At 51.9% G+C, this 18804-nt stretch overlaps 1 protein-coding gene across 1 annotated transcript in view; it reads left to right on the forward strand.

Moving 5' to 3' along the window:
* The window catches only part of LOC141927791 (hydrocephalus-inducing protein homolog), an 88134-nt gene that overhangs the window by 53753 nt on the left and 15577 nt on the right, over positions 1-18804 (forward strand). Inside the window, 10 exon segments of the mRNA XM_074835053.1 lie at positions 151-406; positions 2266-2409; positions 4157-4300; positions 5154-5467; positions 13025-13217; positions 14213-14329; positions 15033-15242; positions 16102-16239; positions 17924-18101; positions 18616-18743. Coding sequence (XP_074691154.1) covers positions 151-406; positions 2266-2409; positions 4157-4300; positions 5154-5467; positions 13025-13217; positions 14213-14329; positions 15033-15242; positions 16102-16239; positions 17924-18101; positions 18616-18743 — 1822 coding nt within the window.

Genomic DNA, 18804 nt, shown 5'->3' on the forward strand with positions numbered 1-18804 from the left:
TTTTGCTGAAGCTTTGAGCTAGGTCAGCCTTTTTGGAGGTGCTTTTATTGCTGAGTGTGCAGTCAGATAACGCCATCAGGGTGCTGAAGCTGGGTGAGCACTGGGAGATAGCAGCTCCCATGACATTTTCCATCTCTTTTTCTCTTCCAGCCTGGATCCCTGCTGTTACCACTTCAAGATAACAAACAAAGGACGGCGCACCCGTTGGCTCTACTGGTCAACAGAAGGTTTTGGCCAGTTTCACCAGCGCGATCGTGTCCCTGCTGTCAGCACCACCAAGGGCCAAGGTTCCTCCCAGAGCCCCAGACCTGCCTGCCCTGTGTTTAAGGTTCAACCGCAGAGGGTGGAGCTGATGCCGGGCAAGACTATGGAGATGGTGCTGGAAGGCTTCTCCAGCACTCCCCAGGTGAGGTCCCCCCCGAGGGCTGAGCCTTCCCCATCAGGAGCAAGTGCTTTCAAGAGCCACAAGTTACCATGGCAGCACCAGCTGCTTTCCTCCCTGGCCACCATCAGCTCCTAAGGCTTTTTCATGTTTCCATGGCTACCGTAAACCCAACCTGCTGATACCAAAACACGGGCTGAAGGAAACATTGCTAATTCAGGGGCAAATGGCAGGTTACAAGGTGTCATGTGCTGAGGCAGAAAGGAAGGGCAGAGAAAATAAGTTACACTTAGACTAGGAGCACAGGCAGAAAGTAAATAAAAAAGTGCAAAGTAATGTATCTGGGGGAAGCAGTGAGTAAAACAAAACACCTGTGAAGGGAGGGAGTGTCTGGGAGTAGCATCATTTTTCCTCTGTAGACAAACATGGGCAGAGGGCTTGTCTAGGACTGAGTCCTGGAGCAGAAAAATGAACAGTGTGTCAGCTGTAGCGATCGGGGTGATGTTCATCCATGTGGGAAACTGTTCGCAGGGATCATTATAATTGACAGCTTGGCCTTTGTCAATATTTCCATAACAGCTTGCCCCAGTCTCTCAGCCAGTCCCGGGGTCCCAAGGGCAGGCAGGTCTCGCAGCACCCTTGGATGGCAGCTCAGAGGGGGAGATTTCAGCAGGATCACTGGGTGTTCTCCTCCCTGGACCCTTCTTTCCAGGGAAATCCAACTCTGCAGAGAAGCTGCCAGCTAACCCTGGTGTACATTCCCTTTCTCCAAGACTGCTGACCACAGATATTTAGGTGAATGTGGAATAAATCTACATCAAGCTCCTGCTGATACTTGTGTTTTGAAAGGTGTTTGAAAGGATTGCCTTGGTGGTAGCTTGAGGAATACTCGATTACTCACCTAGCTGACTGCGATGGGACTGTCCCTGTGCAGTTCGTTTTGCTGAAACGGGGAAAAGGTACCAGAAAGGAAATAAAGTGACCAGGGTGCAGGTGAGGCTGTCTTGCCTGGAAAGCCGAAAGGGGATCTGTGAGCTGAGCTGTGGCTACCTGCCTCCTGCAGTCAAAGCCAAGACCCTGGGAGTGGGCTTTCCACCTTCCTCGGGTCTTGAGAACTTAATACTCTTGAGGTTGGTCAGAAGCCCAACTCCCTGCATTGCACACGCAACATGGATGATTTTGAGTCTGTAGACTCCGAGGAGGAGTTGGGTTGTGGTGTTGTATCAGAGGGAAGAGTGAGAAGTGAAGGGAGGAATTTGGGGAACTGAAACCATGAGAAATCAGGAAAAAGTCTTAAGTGTAAGAACATCCAGCTTAAGCAGAGGGTTTTCATGTGAACTGCAAGACATCTCTTTCCTGGGGAGGTTTCTTTTAAAACCAGCTCTAGGAGGGCACAGTACCTGCTAGGAATGAGTGGCCCCCTCTTTACCTGAAGGCCGTCTGGCTATTTGGGTTTTTCCCATGGATCCTGTCCACTAAGCTTCCAAGGGAGGGTTTGCTAGCATTGGCCCTTCTATCACCTGTTTTCCTTAATATAGTTGTATTACTATTTTTTTTTAAATCAGTTCCTACAGCTTTCTATAAGTATTATGCTTGGCAGTGGTACAAATCAGAACAGTAATCATTTGGGGCAGGGACTATTACAACTGTAGGCAGCACATGACTCACAAGGGCTTTTTGTGGATAGTGGGGTGTAGCATTACGGACGTTTGAGAGCAGAATAAATGGGATGCAGCATAAAAAGAAAAGGGGACTGCTGAGAAGCCCAGTGGCTGTAACTTGATGGCGGTAATACGGTCTCTGGCTGGGTGGGTAGCAAATGCAGTGCGTTTTCGGGACGCCCTGCTGGCCCCCGCTGAGTGACGGGTGACTCCTCCGTGCAGGTGGTGAAGGAGCGGCTGCTGTGCCACGCCGTCGTGGGGAGCAAGGCAGGGAAGGCACAGATAAAGCAAGTGGATGTCACGTGCGAGTTCATTGCTCCCGTCCTGCAGATGTCCTCCAGAGAAATCACTTTCCGGGTGGAGAAGGTAAGTCTCTGGATTTCATCCTGGCATTGAAGAGCATGGCTGATGACTGAAAGCCTGGTGGGGGCGTGTGCTTGTGTTCAAAGGAGGAAGTTAAATGGCTTCTCCAAGTCCGTGGGACTTTGACTATTGAGCTGAGCTGGACCAAGATTTTGCCATTAACACTGAGATCAATATTTCGCTCCTCTGGGATTGGGAGCAGTCCCACCAGCTGTATTCTGCCTTCATGATGTGGAGACAGAATTGAGCTGCTGAGCCAAGGGCACAGGGCGAGATGTGTGGGACCCACGAGAACAGCGTGGGCCTTGCACAGCCACCTCGTGTGCTGGGGCTGCAGGTGGGCGAGCAGAGGGCTGCAGCTGAGCGATGCTAAACCCCCTCCTCACCCGTCCTGAGGTGCTTCATAAAGTAAGTGAAGATGTTTTTAGAGATGGGACTGGTGTTTAACTTCACCCAAGTAAAACTGAGATAACAGCTGCTCTGCCGAGGGGGATCATGGCTACTTCTAGAGAGACACCAGTTCCTGTACTCGGTGTGAAGGGAGGTTTTTGGGGATCCTCCAAGGTGCAGTGATGTCTGAACACTGATCCTGTAGGGAAGCTGAGAAGAACTGAGATTCCTGTCAGCTCCTCAGGCTGATGAGAAAAACCTGTCATCTCTTGTCTCTCTCTGCCTTCTCTGCTGTTGGTATGGATGCTAGCTCTTTGCAATTCCCCAGGCTTCACCTTCTTCAAAGGACCCGCAGACATCCTTCAGCTGCAGTGACGATAACACCAGCACAAAGCAGATGCCCTTTAGCCTCTGGATCCTGACTCCTGCATCACCTTTCCCTCTCCCGCGAGGTGTCTGAAAAAGAGAAGATATTTCATTATTTAGTTTCTGTGTTTTCAGGTCTCTCCTCTGGTTCCCAGGCTTCCAGAGAAGCACAGAATCCTGTGAGCAGGCAGTTCGGGTTTAATTAGAAGCTTTTCAGCTCTCCCTGATGTCTGCCTGTGGTCTGCTTGATGCCATGCGCTCTGGTTTATCGAGTGTTACGACGCTGCAGCTGTTTGATATCGATACATCCAGAACCAGTTTCCCAAACACTGTCTAGTTGATATAAACCATGCAGGAAGCCCAGAGCAATGCATAAACAGGAAGAAATAGCTTAGGCAGAGCTGAGCTTTGAGGCTACAGACAGCTTGTCACTGGAGCAGGGGCATCAGGACACCCGTTGCAGCCCGACTGTTGAGGTTTCTAGCTGGCTGTATGTGCCTGTAGATGTTCAAAGCTAACCTTAGGCTGCTGCAGGCTCTCTCCACTGTGGGCCAAATCCTGCTCGCTTTTCTCCTCTGACCAGCATCACTGCTTTTATGAGGCTACTAGAGCTGATAAGGTTGTAAGAAATTACTGTATGTGAGTGAAAATCATCTTGTTCCATTCTTCTCGAGGGAGGATACAAAACTGGAGACAAGTGGTCTGGGTTCACTTTCTGCTATTGATCTTGTTCATGCAGCTGCCTCCTCGCGGGGTCCTATTCCCTCCTCTGTATGCAAGAGTGTTTCCCTGTCCCCGGGGGATGCTGTGGTTTCTAAATATGAAAGGCATCAGATATACTTAGAGAAAAACCACCTAGAAGGGTAGAAACTAATAAAAATAGTAAATAGAGGTGTATGCCCTTTGGGGTTGAAAAACTTGAAATGCATCAGAAAGGGAAGGAGTTCCATGGCCACTTCACGTTGTTTTTTTCCCTTGTGTCCTGTTTCTGTAGCAACCCAGTGATGTCCTAACTCTGCAGTACCAGCCTCTTTCTTTAAGAAACGCGTCCTCCCTGCCACTCAGCATTGTCCTGGCCTTAGAGCAGCCCTTCTTAATCTGCGGTGCAGACCAGCAGCCCCTCTCTGCAGACGTTCAGGTGAGCAGCCGTGGGCCTTCCTGCTGGTGGGGTTTGAAGAGGGGGGAGTGTGGTGGTACGTTTCTGTTGGGAGGTCCTCTAGTAGAGAAGTTTATTCTTTAGACTCAGTGGTAGACTGGCCTGAACTAAATCAGATTTGAAACGAGCTGCTGAAGGAAATGAAATATCATCTGAACTGGGGAAATACATCCTGTCTCTCAGACGTGAGGAGAGGGGAGCAGGCAGCTAGGTCTGGGCAAGCCGTGTAGTAAAGGTGTCTCTTGGAGGCCATCGAGCTCTCCAGCAGCCGTTCTCAGATAACCTCAGGAGGAGCTTGCTTTCTTCAAGGGCAGCCCTGCTTTCAGGAAGGCTGAGGAAGCTCCTCCAGCTGCTGCCTGGCCCCTGCCCTGTTGTTGGTGAAGGTGTTGGACATGGGCTCTGCTAAACGCTTGTTGTAGGCACGGCCACCACTTCTGTGCTGCGCCAGTGACTAGCTCCTGCAAGGGTGAGGCTGCAGTGCCATGCTGCTTGTGCCGTGAGGGTAAAGGAGTTCCTCTAGAGCTGGGGCAAAAGGCCCTGGTGTGCCAGAGTGCTGATTTAGTTGTGTATTTAGCACATAGCTTCTGTGGGTCCCAAATTCAGCAGAAGAATATTTATTTTCCTCGTGTATTGATGCAGAGCACAGTGAGATGAGCCTGAGATAGTCTCAGACAAGAGCGTGGTGGGGCTTGCAGTCAGGCGCACACTGTGAAGGAAACGCAGGATGAACTGAGAAGCCTACGCTGGGGTCACACGTTGAACATTTACACGTTTCGTGCTGCCAGACCTTGGGACTTCATCACACTGGTGATTAATACTCTTCATTTCCTTGCAGCCCGTGAAGCTGGAGATAGGGGAGGAACTTCATCTCTCCATCAGATTTAACCCTGCTTATGAAGAGGATTTGTGTAGCCGGGTAGTAGAGAAGGTTCTGAAGATACGATTTCTTGAGCACCCTCATGAGGAGCAGGTCACGGTTCGGGGAGAAGTCTACTTTCCGAATCTCCATATCCAGCCCACGGCCCTGGACTTTGGCTGCATCTTGAACGACACTGAAGGTGTGCGTTACATTGAGATGACCAACCGCAGCCCACTTCTTGTCCAGTACCACTGGGCGTTCCTGATGGACAGCCGCGTGAGCCAGATCAGGTATGTGCCCCTTCGCTCTCTCCTTGCAGCTCTTCTCCTTCCTCGTGTCCTGTTTGTGCTTTGCAAAGACCAAGGCTGTTTGCCTGTGATCTGACAAATTGCTTGCAACTTTCCCTGTGGGAGTAACACCTACCAGCCGTGGTCAGGCTTAGGTGCTCAGGGAATAAGTGATCTCCACCAGTTTGACACTGGGAAGGAGACAACGTTCTCCAGTCAAGCTGGGGCTGTGAGATGCTACCAACACTTTTTGCATTGTCCATAGCCTAGAGTCCTGCTTTATTTCTGGAGCTACAAACCTATACTTAGGCACTGGGACAAGCAGATATATGATTTTTCTTTCCTGCCAACCCTACGTGTTGTCATTTTACACTAAGAACCTACACAGGCACTGCCACCAGAACGATATGCTGCTGCTGCCCCAGTCTCTTGCTGCTGCTTTGCTGTAGCCCCCATACTGGTTCCCCTGGGAAGGAAGGCTGGTATTGGAAAGCTGCTTTCTCAGACCTTTGTGGCCTGAGGCAAACACCACACTGGTGAAGTGAATTTTCATCTGTTAAACTGCTCATCACATTCTCCAAACAGCTATTTAGTGTTTTACAGGGAAACGGCAGGTTCTGCTGCAGCTTTGGGTACAGCTGTAGGTGTTGGTGGGAGCACTTGTCTGAACGTCCATGGGAAGCGGGGCCATCCAGCGCTGGGCTGTGGTTTCCAAGCCCAAGAGCAATCTTGCAGTCGTGCTGGAGCACATTTATAAACACATTTCCAGCAGTTCCTCCTGCTGTGGCCTCTCTGCATAGCACAAAAGTCTAGTCTGGGCAGTTTTAATTACAGTAGCAAATGGTTTTTCCATAATGCCCTAGGAAACTGAGCAAAGTTAACCATTGTGCGTTGAAGTGCTGCCATTACAAATAATAGAGATCATCAATAAACAGGTTTGTTTAGAGAACTGGGATCTGGCTCAGAGGACACAACCTACTGGGAACTGGAGATTAGCTATGGCTATGAGGAGAGCTTGGGGGAGAAGACCTGGGCACTGGGGTAGCCTGTTCACAGCCAGATCTTACCGAGTAACAACCAGTCTTTAGTGTGGCCCTTCTTGATGCACGGCACCTTCAAGAACAGACCCTAAAATGCAGAGGAAAGCCCGCAAAAGCAGGTGGAGGGAGGTGTGCGGGGAAGAAGGAGCAGAGCTGTAAGCTCTGCTTGGAGGCCCCGTCATCTCCTGGTAAACTAGATTAGGGTTTAATTGCAAGCTAGAGGGAAAATCTAATTTTGATGATAGAACAATGCATATGTTTTATAATAACAGAGAAGCAAGCACGTTACAGCAAAGCCTGTGTGGAATTAATTTCTTCTGGGGCCACTTGCTGGACAGTTGCCTGTTTATCTTTACTCTTTCCTTTTTTTAGAACCAATTTAGGTTTTTGGAAATGTGAATGCTGAATCAGTTTTCAGCTTTTAATTACCCCGTCTCCACCTGAACTGGCTTAGGACCTGAGCCTGCAGGTGCTTGTTCTTCCAGGGGATGCTGAGTCACCCAACTCTGCTGAGTCGGTAGCAGTTGAGGGTCCTGAGCATCTGGCAGGGTAGCAGCCTCTGCTCCGAAGGGTTTGGCATAGCCCCTTCACTGGCTCGTTAGCACTGGGGACGTTGTGGCAGCTCCCTTTCCTGCTGTGTATGTTAATTAAGCAGAAATGTACTTTCTGTGGGTCCCTCAGCAGACACCATGTGATTCTCCGTGGCAGAGCTGGAAATGAAGATGGTCTCCAAGCTATTAAGACCTCAAGTTGCTCATTAAGAGCCTGGCAGAAGGTCAGCATGTCAGATATTATTTCTGGTCCACATTAAGCACTGTTAGTATTCTAAATTATCAGATCAAAATCACCCGGTCTGACATGGAGGGAATCAAACATCAGGTCTCATGAAGGTGAGATCAATAGAGTTTAACCATCCGTCCATCTGACCTTGCTGGAGCCGATCATCAGAGACTGCCACCATCAATCAGACACACACGTTTATTTTGGCCAGGAGAGAAAAATGTTGTTCCTCTGCCTGGACAAGACTGTGTGCTTAGATCTTTTTTTCTTCTAATTGTTCAACCTATTTTTCCTACTTACCCTTTAATCACTGCTGCTACTTTGAGCAGAGCAATCATATAAGCAACACAGTCCAACCATTGCTGTGTGGTTGGACGTGCCCAACTCACGCCAACCCATGTCCCTTCTCTGGCACTGCTGAGCCATAAATCTCTCATGGTTACTCTTCTTCTAGACCTCTACATGGTTAGAGACAGACTGAGAATACGTTCTCCTCACCCTTTGGGCCTTTGATAGCTCAAAGCTGAGTTAAGCCTTTGCACCAAGATGTTTTCTGCAGCGTTGGAATGGGTCACCAGAGTCACCCAGCAGGAGACAGTAGGTCTGGACTCAAATTCGGACATTTTGTCATATTTCTTACCTTAAAGGTTTCTTCCTGAAAGACTGATTTGTCCCCCTTTCTAAGGGCAGTATCCAGCTCCTCAGCTTTGTTTGGGTTTCCCATCAAAAGGAAGACATTAAATCCCAAAGGATATACAAGGATTTTTTTTGAGACCTGTGACAAAGGCTGCCAAAGGCTCATCCCCAAACTTCGCTGTTCTCTAGAGTTTTCATCCTCTGTTAAGGACCTGTGCCTTGTCATTTACTTTGAGCATGGCTGTTCCTGCATCACCTCTTTGTCCCCTTCACGCGAGACACGTTTCCTCCCTGGGACAGAGCTGACACACACCAATCAGTCCGTGTGCCAGGATGGATCGGCAGGGAGCTCTGCACCTCTGTGGCACATGTCAAACCCCCTCTGTGTATTGATCTGGCATGTCTGGAGAGTGGGAACTTCGTAGCTACAAATCCAGCATAATGCATTGCCAGTAGATTCTTTGGGGAAAGGCTTTGTTGAGCTAAACATGTAGAAAATGACTCCTTTCCATCCAGGATTTTCTCGGCCAATGTGTTTTGAACCAACCAGGAGCCTTTCTCCTCCCAAGTGGATCTTCCTACAGCATTAGTAACTTCTCATTCCTCCGCCCTCTCTCCTTCCATGTCCCCTGGCAGGTTGCAGTGCAGGGACCCTGCGAGCCAGATCCCAGCCTTGTTACTGACCAGAAAACCCCAACTCTCTGTTATATTTGATGGGGTTTCTGCTTTGTTGTTTTTGTAACAAGGAAGAAATGGAAAATGCAGGCAGTGAAAAACAGTGCAAGGCAAAAATCTGACAGCAGTCCTCCGTCAGCCACCGGAGGGGAGAGGTAGCAACAGCAGCAGCGAGCATGTACATCCAAAATGCACCCATCCACCGTGCCCCTGGTGCTGGGGAGTCTCAGATGGGTGACAGTAGACCATACCCCCTCCTCATCCCCCAGTGCCATCAGCTCCTCGGGGCAGTACGTTTTGGGCTTTGGTAGCCCCATGGGTGCTGCTTTCCCTGCTTAAATCCCGTGGGTAAGGTAGAAAAGGGCTGAGTCGTGATGGAAATGTGCTGCTGAATGCGGCCTTCAGCTCCGTGTGGTTTGGCAGCAGCAGAGAAGCGTTTTGCTTGGTGTAAGGGAGAAGTGGCCTCTTATTTCTCAGAGATGGAGTGTCTGGGAGCAAGGAGTGGTGCCAGGCAGGCTTCACCTCTGGGGTGGCAGTGCGGCTGCTGTGAACAGCTGATGGAGAGGCTCTGTGCTTGTGGACAGAGACACTGGGGTGCTGGAGCAAGGGAGACCTGGAAATTTGCTGCCTGTTGCACCCAGAGAGAATGAAAAGTAAAATGATTGCCAGGGAGGGGTTTGGAGCCAGGCGTAAGCGAGCATATGCTGTTACCAAGTCTATCTTAGAGACATAAACCTGCATACTAGGTGTGGCACAGTGATGCTTTATCGGGACAAAGGTTGCGGGGGTGATGATTTTCTGTTTGCAACATGTCTGTAAGCTTCTTTCTTCTCTGCTGTCACCATGCACCCTCCATCTCCGTGCCTTTTCCAGCACAGTGCTGCTCTTTTCCCAGCTCACGTGCTGGCGAGTCAGCCAGCCTGCCCCAGGCCTGGGCATGGCACCTTCTGGTTGTGCTCCTGGGAGCCTGACTGCAGGTTTGAGACAGCTTCTGCTGCCCCAGGGCTTCTGACAGCCCATTACGCTGTCGCACACCTGGAGGACTTTCACCTGGGCCATTGCAGTGGAGGTTGGAGCCCAGAACAGCTGCGTGAGAATTGCTTTAACTATTCCTCTTGGGTTTTCTGAGGCTCAGCCTCCTCCTTTGCACAGGGTGACAGACCCTGAGAGCTGTCCTTCGCCTCGGGGACTGGGGAGCAGCCCCAGGCTGTTGGAGGAGCAGATTGAGGGTAGGGAAGGCGAAGGAGAAAGCATTGGTTGGGTGAAAAGTGCTGCACGTCCTACCCAAGGTGCTGTCGGGCAGCTGACTGTCTCAGGACAAAGTGTGGGAGGTGTCCCTGTGTCACCCACGCCCCGAGCAGGCTGTGGTGGGATGGGGGTTGCCTTCTGGTTTTGTAGCCGGTCAGCAAACGCTGTCTGGAAGGTGACGACGTCTTGCTCTGTCAGCGATGTTCAGCTAGCAAACCTGGGGAGCAGCTGACTTCTGTCTTTGCTTTCTGGACATCTTCATTACCCGGGGCACGCAGCGGGAACCCGAGGTATGTTTGCACTGCAAACAGCATCCTTCTCCCTATAAATGATGTTACGCCCGTGCGGCCTGGATGACTCCTCCTTTAATTCCCTCTGGGCAGGAGGCTGCTGCTCAAGGCCGGTCTCTGCAGAGCTTCAATGTTTATGAAACAAAATGTTGATTTTTTTTTTAATTTTTCTGTTGTTCATGGGAACGGCTTGCTGTCATAGCCTGGATGAGGTAGAGCGAGAGCATCGATTCAGGGACTGCTGCTGTTGCTTCCCCGTCATCTCTCTGGCAGAGCATTGAGTAGTGAAGCCACCAGATGAAATCTGGGGGGCAGGATGGGCTATTTATAGTCCTCTTTATTTGCTGACCTGCTGTCACTGCATGTGGCAATGAGGAGTACGGTGACAAAATTTTCCAGACCTTGTTTCTTGTAATTTCTCCAGCTGTTTCTCACCCTTCACTCTTTTCCTGCTTCCAGCAAGCTGTGCATCAAACAGCTTTCCTTAAGGGAAAATCCCTCTGAACGCACTGGCGTCGCTCTGCCCAAGAGTGCCGTCTCTAGTATCGCTGTGCTCTTTCCTGGTGCATCCCTGTCTTCAGAGGGTAGGTGAGAAATCTTTAAACTCTTAGGAGAAGAGGCTCAAGCCAAATTTGAATCCAGGTGCCAAATCTTCACATCTTTTTGGGTGTAAATCTGCACAGGGGATTTTTGTGCTGATTCCTTCTAGTCCAAGGTGCTGCCTAGTGCAGAGGTGATGGAGAGCCCAGCTTCCCTGCTGGTCCCATCATCACCCCTGAGCTGGCTGCTGCTGAGACAGGGATTGGCAGCAAAAACCCTTCCAGAGAATGGGGATTTTGTCCTGCATGAGGCTGGACACTCACAAGACAGTGAAACTGGTGCTCATCCTTCTGTACAGCCACTCTTTCTCCCCGAGAGGCTGATATTGGGATGGTGGATGGGCAGGATGGGTTTTGGGTGGGTTTCAGATCTCTTGCTGCTGACTGACTGGTTTAAGGCAGACGAGGAGAATACCAGTCAGGGAGATCATTTCCCAAAACACCATCCTGTATTTGTTTTTCAGAAAGAGTGGGATCTGCCTGGCATGTGCCAGTGCTCTGTTTTCCTCTTGTATCACCGAGGAGACAAGAGACTGTCCCGGCATGGAGCAGAAGCAATGCTTGCTGTTCCTCTAAAAGCCGGAGCCAGTGTTTTGGTCCCACAATGGTTTCTTTGCCAATGTTTTCTTTGGCCACAGCCACCAGCTCCATGTGCTCTAGGTGAGGAGCCACTCCATGCTGTGATAGACTCTGTTAAATGAGCCTGTTATAAAAAAATCTTCTCTTATCCACCTGGTCCATCTCTTCATCCCTGAAAACAGCCACAGTGGGAAGACCTGCTGTTACTACTGCCATTGTAGCTCTGCAGGAGCATTGATTCATTGAATATCTCAAGTTGGAAGGGACCCATAAGGATCATCATTCCTAGATCTCTTGGGGGTTGTGAGGCACAGAGCCTCTAATCCAGAAATGGAAACCAGCCTTAAATGATGAGCTGCAAAGCTAGAGACAAATACTCATTTGGGAGCACGTCGTTAAAGGCACTGAGTTCCCAGCTGGGAATGAAGCACCCACATTGCTGTAAAAGATGGGCCTCGTTTGCCCTCGGGAACACTTGCAGATAGGCGTGGTGACAGGCAGGCATGGTTCCAGTGTGTCCCTCCATGGGGCATCAGAAGGGTGAACAGAGTTACTGTGAGCACCTGCTGCAATTTGAAACAGGGAATGTAGTCTGAGTCACTGGGAATGTTCGAAAATGTTAAACCGAACACTTTTTACTGACACGTGTTGGTCAAACTATCAACTCAGTCCTGTCAGTAAGATGAGCTGTTGAACTGCTTTGCTGAATCATTTGCCAAATTGGTCCTCAAATGGTTTGTGTTTAGAAGCTGCTGGGGAGGTGACCATGCCGTTGGTAAGTGCCACATCGGTTATAGCCTTGTTTCAGCAGAGCTGCTGCCCTTTTAGCGCGAGGTGCGGTTGGAGCCGTTGTTTCACAACCAGGGAATACCGGTGGCACAGCAGGAGCTGAACCTTGTCATCGGCATTTGCTGTGTATTGATTAAAAATGACCAAAGCTTCCTTCCCCAGAGCACCAGTCGCTGCTGCTTCGGTGCTCCTCAGGGATCAATGGGCTGTTCAGTTGTGAGTCTCTGCCTGGAGTTGCTCAGCGTGTCTTTCCACGCTGCCCCGCGTGTGTGGGGGTGTCCTGTGCCGGGCTCCGTGGGTGCCCCCGCACGGTGCTGGGCTCTGTCGGGGTTAGGGCACAGCAGGCTCCGGGCTCCATCCCTGCTCCTGCCTTACGGCGCTTGGAGAAAGCCTCGGGCATTGCTGCTTGCTTGTGCTGACCCGCAGCTGCAGGTGGGTGTCAGGGGAAATATTCCGCATTAGCACCTGGTGGAGCTGCAGAAGTTCTGGCTTTGGCCCTCTGGGTGGGGGAGGCACAGTCTGCAGCTGTGGGTGCTTTCGGGAGGGCACTGGTGGGTCTGCACTGGCTTGTTGCTGTCCGGATCTGCCCCTTTGTGTCTCAGGTTCACCTTTTTGCACAGTTTGTGTGTCTCTTCCTTTCCTGCTGTGCTTTTTACCTCCCTACAAGGCTTTCACCTGTGTCCTCTTCCATTTCTCCTTGCAGCCAGTTGCCAGCTGCCTGCGCCGCCACTATACCAGCGTCATCCCTAGGCAGCCCCATATGCTGACCTGCTCCATCCTGGTTTCGGAGCTGCTGGGTCAGACCCGTTACTGAGTTCACAGCACCAGTGCCCAGCCGGGGGCCGCATCCTGCTGAGGAGCTGTTCATGCAGGCTCCCCTCCCTCCCACTGCAGGTTCACCATCAAAGTTATGTTATTTTCCAGGTTCAGCCCTCCAGTACCTAAATTTTTCATCAAACCCCAACCACCAAAGGAGGAGGGAGCCTGGTCCAAGCGCTCGGTGTCTGCAGGGAGCAGCTGCAGGGGTGGAGGTGTGGAGGAACCAGCCAAAGCCCTGGGAGCCGCAGGGGATCCTGCCCGAGAGCCAGCAGATGCAGATGACTCCCTGGAAGCAAAGGTAGATTTTCTTGTACACCTACCGCTTGCATTGCCTCCCCCAGCTTGCCACCAAAAAGCCATGCTTGTGCCAATCCCCCTTTGTGCTGCCCTGCTGTCATGTGCCCTGAGGGTGGGCTGGGCAGCAGGGCCAGTGGCTGGACACGGGGCTTCCGGGGAGGGAGAAATCAGATAGTTTTGCTTGGAGAAGCCCACTCAGATCCTACGGACCTATGCTGAGTTTGGGTTTTTTTGGCTTGTTTTTACACTGTAAAATGCGGCTTTTATCTGCATCATGATGTGAAGGCCTCCAGTTTCCTTCCTGTATCAAGCTGTGCCAAGTACTGTGATCTCCATGTACCACCTTCTCAACCCCAGCTGGAGCCGCCTGTTTTTATGTCTCTGCCTTCACCCGAGACCTGCAGTATTGCAGAGATGGCCACAGAGCTGTCTTTGATAAAATGAGACTTTGCAAAGTCATTGTCTCTTCCTCCTGGCATGGAAAATGGCCTTTGGTCTGCTGACCTTCCTGGTGAACCTCAGTGCTTTGGAGCTTGACGTCCGTGCTAGTGGGAACTGGCGCTTTGTTCTGCATTGTGTGGGACAGAGGCTGCTCCTGGGGCAAAAAAAAAAGGATGCGGGAAAGCATGGGAAGTTCTGAAAGCACTGGCGTTGGCGTTAAGTTCAAGGAGAGGGGTTGCATCTGCTCACATCCAAATATCGGTCATTTTAACATTATAACGGCACATTTTTTCTGAATCAGGAGAAATGATACCCTGTAGACGTAAAGAATAGTGTGGCTGAATGTTCTCGGATAGAAGGGTGGAATCATCTTTATTTCCTGCTTTGTTGCCATGTATGCAGAAATAAACCAAAGAAATTCAAGTAGATATGGCTAAGTAGGATCCAAAAGTGCTTCAAAGGATATGTCTGGATTGCAGCTCATCTTCCTGCAGCAGAGTGGTCTCACCCAGACCAGCCAGCTGCTCACTGCGGCCCACGGTGCTTGTTTTCCAGCTCCTGCCATCCACTGCTGCGGAGCTGGAAGGTGCTGTGGAGACTCAGAGGCTGGTGGGGATCAACAAACTGATGCAGTTTGTGGAGGCAGAGCCCGTCACCTTGGGAATGGAGGAGGTAAGTGGGAATCCATCTTGTGCCACGTTTCCAGTGTGGCAAGCAGTTATGTAGCTCCCCCCCCTCCCACTGGTGGCCCTCGATGCTGCTCGCAGAGTGGCCTCACGTCCCTCCAAGCCCATCGCACAGCGCTGCTGAAGCAACTGGTCACTGGAGAGGCCACGCAGGACATGTCGTAGGGTTGACCTGTGCAGCAGCTATGGAGGGCATTATTCATCTTTTTGCTAATCAAGGGGTCAACAGGAAATTTCTGCAGTAGCTTTTGCTGTAGCATCTTGAGAGAGCGCAACATGCAAATCGGAGAGAGCGAAAAGCATCAGGAGTCAGATGAGCTGGGCTGGAGTCCTCCCCCCCAGCTCTAAGGGCTTTCACCTCCGAATACTGTGTTTTTCTTAAGGCAGTAAAAGGTGCTTTTAAAGGCAAGTTCTGCAGTGAAGAGAATTTCTTGCTGCCAGGAGACAGCCCAAATTACTTTAATATGTAGTGTATTAATTAATGCGTTAATGAGTGAGTATGGGAGAAGATTTTGCCCGTGGCCCCTCCACTGGTAAGTGGAATGGATACAGGATGAGATTAGGGTGATTTTGCCTGTGTTTGAGGAAGAGCCCCCTCCAGCCACATCTGTACTTCACTCCAAGCCGTGGCTGCTCTTCTGCATCAATTTCCATGCTCGACATCTTGATCTCTCCTCGCCTACCTCTAGGTTTTCGATGTCCTGCCACTCTACGGTGTGCTGCAGCCAGGCGAGAGCCAGCGGGTCATGTTCACCTTCTTTGGCCACACAAATATCGTCGCCCGTGTCATGGCGCTGTGCAGGGTGGAGGGAGGCCCGACCTACGAGATCGCGCTGAGTGGGGAGGCTTCGCTCATCAACTACCTCCTAGACGTCACGGAGATCGACTGCGGGCTGCAGGTACTGCACACTTCTCTTGGCAGAGGTCCTTGTCGTGAAACCATCACCGGCGGGTTGCCACCCACCTAGGGCTAGGGCTCTCTCCCCTTCCCAACTACTTTGTTGGCTCTATGGCTTGAAAGTACAACCTTGGAGTGGTATGTCCTGCATTCAAGCTGTTTTTAATGGCCATCTCCACCCCTCTCCAGCTGGGAATTCCTCCTCCTCAAGGTAACTAACACCACCTCCTGGGGCAGGCAGGGTCCCAGTGGTGATCTCCAGAGGGACGTGCCCCAAGACATCCATCTGCTGATCCGCTCCTAAAGCCTGAGGTCCAAGGAGGTGCTCTCTTTTGATGTTCTTGATTAATCAGCAAAATAAACCAGGGAGGAAGTTAACTTGGGCTTCCCAGTCACTGTAGCTGGAAAGAATGTCCTAGAATAATCCCCACTTTACTTCTTTTTGGTTAAAAACCCCACAGATATTTCCAGCCGTTGCCCTATCTCCCATTTTGCTGTCACTGCAGGTGCTTTTTCTTCTGCAATGTCTTGATGCCATCTCCTTTGTTCCAGCTGGGTGTGAGATGACACCATGAGGTGCAGAGAGCTTGTCTCCTCCTTGGTTTCCTTATGACTGATCTCTGTGGTTGGCATTGCCCCTCTGCATGCCGCCATCAGTATCTGTTCCTGTGTAGGGCTAAGGGGTGCCCTGTGGCGGTGGCTTCCCCAGGTTAACCTGGGAGACTCAAGTGCCCGTACCTCCTCTGCCTCTGCTTTTCTCCTGTGTTGAGTTCATTTGCTCGCATCCCAATGAAAGCAGAAGGAGGTTCCCAGTATCAGGCCTGTGCCTTCAGCTTCCCACTCCTCTGTCCTCTCTTCAGCTGTTTAACAAAGTCACCGAAGCAGAGGTCACCCTGCAGAACAGCGGGAAGATGGGATTCACCTACGTGGTGCTAAGGCCCAGCGCGGGCACCGCAGACAGCCCTCTGCCCGGCGTGCCCCTGGTCCTGCCCAGCACGGTGAGTACGGAGGTGGCGCGAGTGATTGACCCTGGCTCTGGGTCAGGCTGCCCAGGAGGGGGTTGTAGGGGAAAAAAACAAAATTAAAAAAAAAGAAAACAACCCACAAAAGCAGACAGGAGAGACAGGGCTGTAAGCAGCTGCTGCTGGGGGGCAGGGAGGGTCAAGCAAGTGCGGTCCTAATCGACGCCTTCACGGCCTTTGCCGGCGGGTGACCCTGCTGTCACACAGCAGCCACCGGCCGGAGGCACCAGCGCTTCGGGGGCTCTGGGGACCCCAACTGCTGAGTGCTCCGGCTGTGCGGGCACTGGGGCTGGACTGTGCCGGCTCTCCTGAGAGTCACCTTTCCCAGGGTGTGTGATTGGACAGGGCTTACTCCTTGTCCCTGCCTGTAGCACACCCTGCCAGCCCCCTGCCAGCACTGAGCGGGACTTAAATGCTCTCACTTGGGCATGAAGCTGCTTTGCCAGAAATTGTAGCAGCCCTTGTACCGGTCCCCCACTCCCCCAGCTTTGCTGCTCCGCAGCAGCTTTGTGGGGCAGTGAGGGGGCCAGGCAGGAGCAGGGCTGGAACAGTGAGGAGAGGAGTGTGCAGCATCCCACCATCCCAACTTCTCAGTCCTGTGTGGCTGTCTTTGGGCTGGAGCAGCATTCCTGTCTAGTCCCTTTTTGTAGTGGGAAGAGGAAGCCAAAGGTGTTCACATTTCCTCATGCCTGTCTCCTACAAGGGGTGACACACTGATGCCCTCTTGCTGAGAGCTTCCAAAGACCCAGCTCTGCTCGGACCCGCGCAGTCAGTTGCTGTGACAGCCCCATTGGCGCTGGCAGCTTGGCAGGGCTGGCTTTCGCTGCAGCTGTGTTCTGCGCTGCACCAGGGGCTCAGGGGACCAAGTGGCAGGATCTGTCCCACTCAGCAGCTTCTCCCTACAGCATGAAGGGGAGTGAGGAGCCGAGGGTCCAGCCCAGTGTGCAGAGGGCAAGCCGAGGAAAGCTGTGGCTGTGTCCCTCACCCAGGGCTCTGTTGCTGTCTGCTTGCATTTGCTCTCAGCCTGGCTGGCGGGAGCCTAGCCTGGGGCTTGGGCAGCCTTTCTGGAAGCCCGGAGAGGAGGTGCCCTTCCTGGCAACACCTTTCCTAGATCTCGTCCTAGTCTCTGCTCCTGCCTTTCCAGAGATGCATGTTTGCAGGTCACCATGAGCCTGGGTAGGCTCACGCACCCCCGGTGTAACTGCACAGGCAGGAGGTGTTTGGCTGGGATCATTATAAGGGGTCAGGCCCTTCAACACCAGCCTGGGAACCGCTGATGTGCTGTGGCAGGAGCTGCTGGCCATGCTGAGAGTGTGGGCACTTCACTTATTTTGCATAGTGGCTGGTAAAAGAGCTTTTATTTCTTCAGTCTGGCTCTTGCTAGCAGAGGGTAAACACCGCTAGGGGCAGAGCTGTGCTCATGCTGAGCAAGGGGTGGTCTGTGGGTCTGTCCTGGGGGAATGCATCCCTATGAGCCCTCTGAAGGACCTGGTGTAGGAGACTTCAGCTTCTGGGTACAAGAAAGCTAGAAGGCGATGTTGTCTGATACTTTCTTATATATGAGAACCTGCCTTCTCTTCTCAGCATATCTGTCGTCTGAGCCATCCCTCCACCAAACCCTCTTTGGTTCATTCCCTCCCTCTTCTCCCACACCCTGCAGGGTTACATTGGACCTGGCCAGGAGCAAGTCCTGAAAGTCTATTACCTGCCAGGAGTGCCTGGAGCCTTCTGCAGGACTTTCCAGATCCAAGTGGGTCACCTAGAACCAGAAGAAATCTCCCTGAAAGGAGAGGGGAGCTTTCCCAGGATCTACTTGGACCTGCCCAGGAACATCAAAGGTGAGCACGGCCTGTCTGCTCCCCAGGAGGGTCCCCTGTTTCTCCCCCATGTCAGATGCCCGTAGGGCAGCTCACACCTGCCTCCATCGAGCCTGGAGGTTTCAGGGCTGTCAGACCAACACTCAACCCCCTGGTTGCTTCCTGAGGCTCTGGCAGATGAGCCTGCGTGGGCTTTGCCCCATGAACCATCCTGCAGAGCTTGCCAGCATGTGTCGGAGTCCTGGGAAGGTGGTGGCTGGACAGAAATGCTCGGGAAAGCTGAGCACAGGCTGGCAGGGATTTTGGCAGGATTGGATTTGGGTCACATTGCAGGGGATGAGATGCTCCTATGTGGGGAGGAAGATGGGTGGGAATGAACATCAGGGTTGATAGAGGAAACGCAGCATCTACTTTCCATACATTGCTTGAGGAGGGTGTTTCTGGGAGAGGCCAGAATCGGGGAAGTGGGGCTTCCCAGCTTAAATGGGAATAGCGCTGTGCCACGCTTCTATTTGTGGATGTTTTCTTCCTTCAGGAAATGAAAAATATGAGAAGGTCCTCAAGGAGGTGATAGAAAAGATGGAAGACAGCCAGAGAGAGGAAGCAGTTGTTCTGGGGGAGGCTGTGGCCACGGAGCCACCCCCAGATCCCTTGGACGCCGTGGTGAGAATGGCTGCTGCCCCGTTTGACGCGTGCCACCCTCCCCCGGTGTCATTTGGTCCCC

Source organism: Strix aluco, chromosome 10 (assembly GCF_031877795.1).
Source record: "Strix aluco isolate bStrAlu1 chromosome 10, bStrAlu1.hap1, whole genome shotgun sequence".
Classification (NCBI taxonomy): Eukaryota; Metazoa; Chordata; class Aves; order Strigiformes; family Strigidae; genus Strix; species Strix aluco.